The sequence below is a fragment of the Montipora foliosa genome, chromosome 1, assembly GCF_036669935.1.
Source record: "Montipora foliosa isolate CH-2021 chromosome 1, ASM3666993v2, whole genome shotgun sequence".
Classification (NCBI taxonomy): Eukaryota; Metazoa; Cnidaria; class Anthozoa; order Scleractinia; family Acroporidae; genus Montipora; species Montipora foliosa.
Genome location: NC_090869.1, coordinates 50,520,038 through 50,530,037, shown reverse-complemented (window position 1 = coordinate 50,530,037; position 10,000 = coordinate 50,520,038). Strand labels below are relative to the sequence as shown.

Sequence of the window (10,000 nt, the reverse complement as noted above, 5' to 3'; positions counted from 1 at the left end):
CGGGAGTTATTTGCAACACGCGGAATGGTTAAGAAAACGCTTATGTCTTGGTATATCTGGTGAGTAGAAATTTTATTCTTCACCAGGAGGATTTTGAAATATATGAGGACATCAGAATCTCGGTTCAGAACCTCACCCCCTTCCTCGGGAATTTTGCAGAAAGGCAAGTAAAAAATCTTTGACAGCCTTACACTCGGTGAAAACTAAGGTAATTTTATTTTCTGCTGCGTAGTTCACAAGTTTACGTGAACACAATGAAAGTACTTTCTTTCGTAAATTAGGAGGATGCGGCAAACACATCGACGCGTGCAGATGGAGTGGTTTTGGTTGGTTGTTTTCGTTGAGAGTGTTTCTTTTTTCAAGCAACGGAGAGAAATCGAAGAGGCACGGTTTGGGATTCTTAACTGCATTCTTTCGGACAGCAGGCAATAAGCACTGGACTGGATATAAAATTAAACGAATAAACACGCAGGGAAAACCAAATTTGAAGTACTAGTGAGATCTTCATACTATGAAGGCTTTCGATTTCTTCCTAATCCATTTTAGGCTATCTCACAGATGATATGTCCAGAAGGGCAAGTAATTACATGCACGCCAATTTCAGTAATTGTCACGAAGTGTCTCCTTGCTCCCCTCCCCATTTTAACATCACTCGTGTCTCGGAATGCAAACAATGAACGTCAGAAAGTGTCCCGCAAACTCCAGTCCTCAAAAAAAGATAAACAGCTGTATTTACGATCACCAAAAAAATAACGATAACCTTTACCCTTACCGTATTGTTAGACGTAGGATATCAAAATTGAGCATACATCTAATTATGTCCATTTCTGGTCCCAGTTGTTCAAAAGGTGGAAAACGCTGTCCACCGGATAAATCACTATCTATTTTGTAGCTCAGTTGGTTTCGCCATATGCATGACGTATCCACTGGATAGTACGGTGTTTTCTTAGGGGTGCAGCGATGGCGCAGTGGTGAGAGCACTCTCCTCCCACCAATGTGGCCCGGGCTCGATTCCCAGACTCGGCGTCACAGTGAGTTGAGTTTGTTGGTTCTCTACTCTGCACCGAAAGTTTTCTCCGGGTACTCCAACATTTGATTTGATTTGCGTTAACTTTTTAATTTCAGTTTATAGTGTCCCCAATTAAATAAAGTTCCTTTCCTTTCCTTTCCGGTGGATAGCGCTATCTATCGTTTGAACAACCGGGGCCTGGGCATTAGTGCACCTTCTTGTTTTGTCATTTTTAATTGTTTTTTTTTTTACTGTTTACAGGTTTGTGAATGCTCTAGTTTATTACGGTGTTTTCTTAAGTGCACCCACTATTGGCGGATCTTTCTATCTTAACTTCTTCCTTACAAGCTTGATTGAGCTTCCAGCTATACCTGTAGGTGTTTGGGTATTTAACAGGTTGGTAATCTCATTCATATCAAACAATTATTATAATTCCACTATTTTGATGTCTTTTCATATACGTCTTTAGCAGTTTTGAACTGATTGCTGAGCAACTAATATACATATGTATGTATATATGGAGCCTGACAATCGAATCCTCAGTTATCAACTAGATTTTAGGTTTCTAGGTATAATGGCTGACATAGTCGAAGAAACTTAACTTCACCGATTTTAGCTAATAATAACTTGAAAATGATCAATTATAGGTTAACTGAAAAGGCCGGCTAGTTTTTCAGCTAAGGTGAAATTTTGGCCGATTTTCAGCCGGCGAGGTTACCGGTAAATAGGATGAGTTCGAGTAAAAACTTTGAAATCTATTGTAGATCTTCTGTTTTCCAACTTAACTCAAAGTTTGAAAACGGGCCCGTTAATTTAAATCCACTCCATGCGCAGATTTCAAAGGGCAAAATCCACGGTGAAACCTCTTCTTGTTTTTTATTTTTTTCCTGTTTTATATATTGGAAATCCGAATTAAAGTCTGGATCATCCAGATTTCTCCTCGAATCTTATCATCAAATCCATTTTAAACCGATTCTGATGTCTTTTGATTTAATCTGATATTCTCTCTTATTCTTACCAAGATTTGGTCGGAAGAAAAGTATCGTTGCTTGTTTGATCTTGGCCGCGCTTTCATCATTTGGTTCAGCACTTATTGAAGGCGAAGGCACTTCAAGTAAAGGTCTGTAACATTCAGTTTCACGATAATGTAATCGCATTTGCAATGATGAGTAAGTAATAATAATAATAAATACCTCTTACCAACCGAGTTCGACGTCCGTACTGTAAAATTACGGAATCTTGAATTGGTAAAGCCGAGATGAACAGCCTTCTTCTTATTTTCCGTAAAATATGAAAAAAATCGTATTTCTTCACGAGAAACTATCATGCTGTTGTTTAACCATGCATGGACCATTTACAGACTTCACAAATGTTGGTCGGGTCTCTGTAAACTTCATTCCCTTTGTAAATTTCAATGTCTGTAAATGCGCGCATTCACAGACATTTTGTAAACCTTATAAAATGTTTGTAGGTTTGACCGCATTTTACGCGTCTTCGCTGGCTGAAATATCTGTGAAATCTCTATAGTTTCCTTGTAAATTTCAAGCAAAATTTACAGAGATCCCTTAACGCACGTTAAAATCCTTGTAAAGTCTCGACATATTCGTTGTAGAAAACTGAAGGAAAAACCATTGATATGAGTTGTAACTTTGATTGAAGATTATCCACAAAACGAGAAAGTGCTCATTTCACGGTCAGCTTCATTGCAGTCCATGAAATGTGGAACAATCGCTTTGTTTCCTGTGGAATGTAGGGTGCAGACCAGGCGTTTTCTGATAAACACTCAGTGAAAGTCGTTTTTCGACGAACTTTTGTTGAAAGGCCGCCATATTGGAAGCGCATCTAGGAGAGAATTGGAACTAGTGGAGGAGGGGCTTGAATAGGTAACGGACTCCATTTTTTCAAGCCCATTGTCCTCTCCCCTAAAATCATATTTTTTTGGCTCGCCCCAGCGCTCTCTCAGATTCTTCGTCCAAGATGGTGCCGTAGAGTAAATGGAAGGATTGTTCATCGCTTGGTACCAAATATTAAATGCGCCTGCTTTGCAAGCTATGTGGGATAATGTGATCAAACCTCTTTACCGAACCGGCAACTTCACTGATCGAGAATAATTCCATTCCAATCCCGTGCCTTTGTCTTAACAATTTAACCATTAACGAGGCAGTAAAATGAACAACAATTTCTAAATATCATGTTGAAAACGTGTACCTTCTCTTTGCGCGTGATAATTAGTTTTATAAAAAACTGAACTACGGATATTAGATTTCCAGCATTTTCATTGGCGCGCTGGACACAGGGTATCGGTTCATACACCTGCTGTACCTAATATGGTCAAGGAACGCGTCAGCAATAAAGCGAACTCAAGACATTTTTGCAGTTCGGAGAAAACGTGGCCGACAAAAGCCGTTTTGGGCAGGAATTGACCGAGGCAGAAATCGATGCTTTAGTCGACAATAAACCCCCGGGAACATCATGACGTTTTTAATAAAAAAATTATTCTACTCGCGCTTGCTGGATATAAAATGATCATAGCCAACTCGGCGCTACGAGTTATCTATAACTTCATATCCAGCGCACCATCGTATAATAATTGTTAAATAATTGTCCTGGGTATGCATTTTATGTAGGGCTAAGTTTGAAAATTCAAATTGATTTTATCTTTTCTCAATGAGAAACTCAACAAGATTTCCTCAATCTATTCTCAAGGAGGAATTGCTAAATGAACTATGTTCAGTGATGAGAAAACTTTCGTGCAGCTGTAAAGAACATTTTTCCAACTTTTTTTTTTTTTCTTGAGTACTTCAGGTGGCATCGCAGAGGTCGCAGGTTCGAATCTTGTCGGAGCCACCTGAATTTTCGAGGTGTCTATAACAGACAGTTGCTTAAATTGTCCAGATCACTTCTCCCTTTCAAATTTTCCAATTCTGAATACTCTATTTTTTAATCAACATTTGAAATGACGAAATATGTTATAATTTTGTCATTCCCAATCGTTCGCGATGGGTTGTCTTTTTTAACCAGAGAACGTTTTTTCACTTGAATATGTCTTATCCTGGTTACAGCTCTGTTTTTACAAGTATCGTTTCCGTGCAATAACAATCAAGCAATTTTATTAATTAATTGTAAAAAGAAAACACCAGCTGATCAGTGGGCTGAGAGTTTTGATGTTTTCTTTGTCTCTTTTGTTTGCTTAGGGGCGCTAGCTGGCAAAATTATACTGTCCATGATTTTAGCGAAGTTTTTCATTACGATATCGTTTGACGGAATATATCTTTACACGGCGGAACTATTTCCAACATCTATAAGGTATTTTTTCTTTAACCCTCGGCCGTCCGCTCCTACAATGCGACGCGCCTTACTGTGGCCACCTAACAAAGATTTTTACAAATTATCCGCCAATCAGGATGTGTCAATTTAATTGACAGTCACGCCTCCTTGCAAAGGTCGCACAGTTGTAAGTTGAACACCGTTGCATGGGTTGTTGAGTTGACATATTTACACGCAATTGTCCAATGTGAAAGTTTATTGGGTGGCTAGGGTGAGGTGCGTTGCACTGTAAAACGGTCCACATTGATAAGTAAAGCCGTCTGGCGCTAGACATGATAGTAAAATCTGTAAGCGTCAGTATATGGAGGGAAAGGATTGAAGAGGACCAAGAGTCCATCATCCAAGAGTAAGATTTACCCAACTTGGCCTTGTTCCCATCAGCGTCAGATAAGTGTTTTTGTGCTTCATTCTCCATACATAAAGACTGATAACTATTATTGGCAAGGCATTGCTTTGGGCGAGCTCCTTTTGCTGGGACAACAATAATACTCCATCTGTTTGGGAGATTTTGCCCAAGCCCTGATGGGCTAGGCCGTTTATTGAAAATCAGCATTGTAACCTAGGAAATACCCAAATCTAGAAGACATGATCCCAGCAAAGGCGAGGGGACACACGCCATCCATAAGAAACTAAGAATAGGGAGGGGGGAGGAAAGTCGATTTTGACTCTCTTGAATCACTGAAAGCAGCCCTCCACCTTAGCTTGCGCACATGGTCAAAGATCTAGAGAAATTCTCGGATAAGAGGAATGCCCAAACTGCAACATGGAAAATAACTAAGCATGTCACACTCAGCATAAAACCGTTTATTTCCTCTGGGCCATAAATTTCATATTTTTTAAACCGAGTTTTGCGGGAAAATACACAATCGGCTAACTCAAAGTTGTACCCTATTCAAACCCTTTGGGAATAAAACGTTTTCTTCCAGGTATTTTCGTATTATTTAAATGTGAATGCTACATTATTAAGCAAATACAATACACAAATAATCTCAACCCCGGGAGATTCGAATTGGTTACAACATTAGTTAGCCAATCTGGTTTCTGGATGGTTTTCACCTGACGTCACGTCGCCTGATGTCATGTTGGTGCACAGCCTCAATAAAGAAAAAGGGTCTTTGGGAATTTGACTCCATTATGATGCAAAACATGAGCCATAATTTGCTACTGTTTGGTGCACATGGCCGTCTGATCATGTGTTTGAAAACAGTCTATTGCTTATTTTCCCGGAAACCTTAGCATAAAAATAGACACTTTTCCGACGCTAATGGGTACAAACCTGATACCAGATTCTTACCCTTGGGTAATGGACCTTTGAGTGCACATAGCTTGAATTTTGAGTGTACGCAGATGAGAGGACAGACATGTTTGCACGGTGGAACTATTACCAACATCTATAAAGTACTTATTTTTTTCTGAAAGCCTTAAATTGCCCAATTGACGAGTAAAATCATCAGGCGTCTGGCAGGCATTTATCAGAGTAAATTTTGTAAATGCCACTCTATTGAGGGAAAGATGTCAATCATTCTTCTAAGTCTATTTCGAGACCTCTACTATGGGTACTTCGCTGTTTATTTAAGCAGAACTTAACGAATTGAATCATACGGAGGCGGAAGAATCATGCATCCAGATCATGTGACAACTTGCATGCACTTGGAGAGGGTTGGTTTTAAAGGGTACTCCCGAAGGCAAGGTTTCGGAGGTGGGGGTGTCGTTTCAACTTACGAGAGGGCGATCTGACCTGGGCGTCCCTGAAAGAGGAGCGATCTTCCTTACGTATTTTCGGGGAGAGGATAGTTACTGAGAAATGGCTATACTCAGTCGAGTGACACAACAGCAACAAGGAACGCTCAAAAACAAAAACCAATAAATTCCACCGCTAGCTGCATGCTGGCGCCGGGTTGGAAGTTGTGCAAAGATACCGGTCTTGCTGCTAATTTTACTTGAATTTTTTAATGACAGAAACATCGCAGTAGGAACATCAACAGCTGCAGCTCGCATCGGATCTCTTTGTTCTCCCTTCATAGTCTACACGGTGAGTAAGAACTTGTGATTGGCATAGATTGGCATAGATAGTTTAATACCAGACAACTACATTTGATTGTGGTAAGTTCATTGTTTCTTCCTTCTGTGGCGTAGGTAGTGAACGGGATATCCGTTAGCTGGCATCCGTGGATTTTAAGAGTTGAAAGTAATCGTGATAACCTTACTTGCTTTCCAGAGGAGACAACTACATTCAATTTCAGTGACATAAACTCTGGGCCATGGCACTACCTCTTTACCTCAATATATCAGTTATCGTGAGTGCTACCGCCACTCAGGACGAAAACCTGTCTCGTGACTAGCAAGCGGCACTGCCAAGAGAAACGTTCCTCAATCCGGTCATTAAAATTGCTGCAACCATTTGTCTTCGGTGGCCTCCAAGTCAACTCTTCAGTCGACTGGTTGCCTCCCACCTGGCACATTTAAAGCTGTTCCGTGCAACTATTTACTTTAATTCTTTCTATGGCCCGTCCTCACGAGCTTCAATACAATACAATACATACTGAATTGACCGCTCCCCATAGGGGCTTTTCAGGGCCAATAAATCAACGAAACAACAGAACATAACAACTACAACTGTTAAGAATCCCAACTGTCCGGAGGCAAACCAGTTGGCTATTTACAAGTGCAGCTGGGAAGTTGAACCAGGGACTACCAGGATCAAATTCAACAAGTGGGCAGAGCGGGTCTTGAACCCGGGTTCTCCGAATCTCAAGGCAAGCGCCCTAACCACTGGGCCACACTGCCTCCTACAATAACTCCTCCTTCAATTTCTTTGTGTATATTTCATTACCCTATTTCTACAATTCATCTTGAGCTGATAATGTTGAAACGGCAAATGTCCCGTTTCCAATTAATGCACGGGGCTTGCACAATTCAACTGTATGTTGCGACTTGACGCATACTTCCAACGTCGCATTGAGACCCGCCATGGGCGACTGATTCATTTTCTCGCACACAGTGGCTGAGTGGTTCCTTATTTTGGGACTGTGGTTAGAATGGGAGGGTACGTGGATAATCATCTCGGCTCCGCGGATGGGGCTGTTGGATCAGTTAACCGCACCACCTCTTTTGCAAGTTGCCCTATTATAGCGCGCACCACTTTCTGTCATAAATTAATGCTTATAATTATACATTTACGCTTCGGCTCCGCCAAAAAAAAATAAGCAAAAGTCACTTCAACTGTAGCCAACTTTGACTAATCTCGTTAAGGCAGGAAACTCAATTAGCAACAAAATGCAAACTTTAACAGTTAAAAGGCAGTACGTAGAGTTCAACAAAACTGAACTGCAGGACTTAGGAATGCAATTATGCTTTTTCGAACTTTTAATTAACTTGGCCTCTGTGTTTTATAATTTCGACAAGGAGCATTGCTAATCCCTTTATTCACTCTTACTACAGGGTCGCGCGCATCGCCTTGTTCCATTTTCCATTATGGGAGCAAATGCTTTGATTGCTGGAATACTGTGTATGACCCTTCCTGAGACGAACAATCAACCAACTTTGGAAACCGTGAGACGAGTTCCAGAAGGAGACGAAGTGGTTCAACTTTATAACACACAGACTGCTTAATTAGCCCCCATTTCCACCTGACAACCACGCAAAACCTAAAGAATGCATATATCTTATACAATACAATACGACACTTTATTACTCGGGCCCGTAAGGGCACCGAGTCATAAAACCAGTTGATTGTCTGTTTTTTTTGGTTGGTAGTCGCAAATGCGGATACCCCACGGATGTTGAATTAAGCTCCGATCGGGTGAATCTGCTTTTATATTCTTCAGTATTTCCAAACTGCCCTGCCGCGATTAGAACACCCATACTTTTCCCCAACATTTACGGTAATCTGAGTGCGCGTTAGATCACTCAGTCACCGTGACGCACTTCCGATATCATCGAGATCTTGCTTCGTTCTTCTGTGTGTTCTGTTGCATAGAACGAAAACTTCATGCATGAAAGTATTTTGCATGGAGCGAATACTCCAATATTTCTCGGGAACCAGTTTGTTCTGCCGTTGTGACGTAGAAAGAAAGAAAATTGTTTTCAACGGCCAAACAAAATAAAACTTTCAAAAAAAGTAATTAGATATCGCCGTCAAGGGGACTTCGCAGCGGTCCCCCATCCACGAACTAACCCCATTCGGAGGGGCTTAATTTCAGCTGACACTTGAATCAGCATCAACGATTGTGATCTTTGAATTGTGTCAAATTCACACATGTATCTTGTCGAACTTTATAGACCTTATTCATAAATGGCGGTCACATTTATAATTCTTTTGTCCGCTTGCAAATGAGCCTACTAAGCCTCATTTTAGAGCAAGAATTCTTTTTAATTCACTGTAGGGTATCGAGGCTTGGTAGGCTAATTTGCACTTCGACAAAAGAATTATAAATTGACCGCCATTTATGAATAAGGCCTATAACACTTAAAAGAAGAAGAAAAAGGAAACTAACAAAAACCCGGGTATCTTGCCGTCATTTTGTCACAGATGCATCCTTTTGTTTCGTGAGTTGTCAGTATTAAACTTGATCACAGGCGGTCGCTAAAATCGATGTCACTTTCAATTTTTACTTGTACGACCAAAAGTACGATAGAAAATTCGAACGTAACAAAAATCTCCCGACACGTTTTTCGCTGATGGTAACTTGTTATATTCTTGGCACAAAATTTATGATGTTTTTGTCCCTGATGGAAAATTGTTTTATTCTCGATCGACACTTTTTTAAAGTTCCTTCTGCTCTTCTTAAAAACATATATCAATGTTTATTTACTTTTGCGTCAATATTTGGTTTCATAAAGCAGGCTAACAAAATCTGTACCTAGCTTGGTTCGCATTTTTTGAGCGTTAAAATATAATTTTTGGTCGTATATTCCTGACAACAAGTAGCATATTTTGAAGTCTCCAATCAAGTTTCTAACCTCGTCGGACAGGGCTCTTGGAAAGCTGTCAGAAGCTCAGAGTACACGCAGCCTTGAAGCCAGATGTTTCTCGATTTCCTTTTATTTTCTTCAATCTTTCTGAGTTTAGTACTATAGATACCAAAACAATTAGAGTACTATTAGAGCTACGTATTACACAAGCACGACTTGAATCTCCTATAAAAAACAAAGCGCAGCTCATTTGACAGTTGTGGAAAAAAAACACTGTCAAGTTTATCCCGTATCTCCTTATTCTACCCCGCCCCCCCCCCCCCCCACCCCAGCCAAAAATCCCGTATCCCTACATTTTTTTTTTTTTTAACCTAAATATCCCGTACCCGCATCGCTTCTCGGCCTTTTGGCTAAGATTAGTTTATTAGTTTCTCGGGCAAGGGCTACGGTCAAGTACCATTGAACAACGTACGGCTCCTTTTTCAGGGCCGTAAGAGGCAGGCACAGAACCGTTCCGGCTGTTTGTCTGTTCTCTCCAGAGGCGATCACTAGGTTTTTTTGGTTTCGTTTTTCATATTTCTTTTTGGTTCAGCTCGAGTGTAGAATCATGACGAACTTTTGTAGTTTCTGAGAACTATTTACTACTTGTAGCTTTTGTTGAGTTTTGAATCGATGATAGAGAGAGTTTTGGCGATTTTAACCCAGACTGGCATACTGGATTTAAGCTTTTTTTCTTAACGAGATTTCAAT

At 40.4% G+C, this 10,000-nt stretch overlaps 1 protein-coding gene across 5 annotated transcripts in view; it reads left to right on the top strand.

Moving 5' to 3' along the window:
* The window catches only part of LOC138000526 (organic cation transporter protein-like), a 21,521-nt gene extending 13,458 nt beyond the window's left edge, over nt 1–8,063 (top strand). For all 5 annotated transcript variants that reach the window (XM_068847030.1, XM_068847007.1, XM_068847039.1 and 2 more), the window contains exons 5-10: nt 1–59; nt 1,271–1,405; nt 2,032–2,129; nt 4,204–4,315; nt 6,296–6,368; nt 7,778–8,063. The exon at nt 1–59 is cut by the window's left edge and continues 151 nt beyond it. In XM_068847030.1, the coding sequence (XP_068703131.1) occupies nt 1–59; nt 1,271–1,405; nt 2,032–2,129; nt 4,204–4,315; nt 6,296–6,368; nt 7,778–7,948 (648 nt within the window). In that variant the 3' untranslated portion in view covers nt 7,949–8,063. The remainder of the gene's footprint in view (nt 60–1,270; nt 1,406–2,031; nt 2,130–4,203; nt 4,316–6,295; nt 6,369–7,777) is intronic.
* The last annotated feature ends 1,937 nt before the right edge of the window (nt 8,064–10,000 follow it).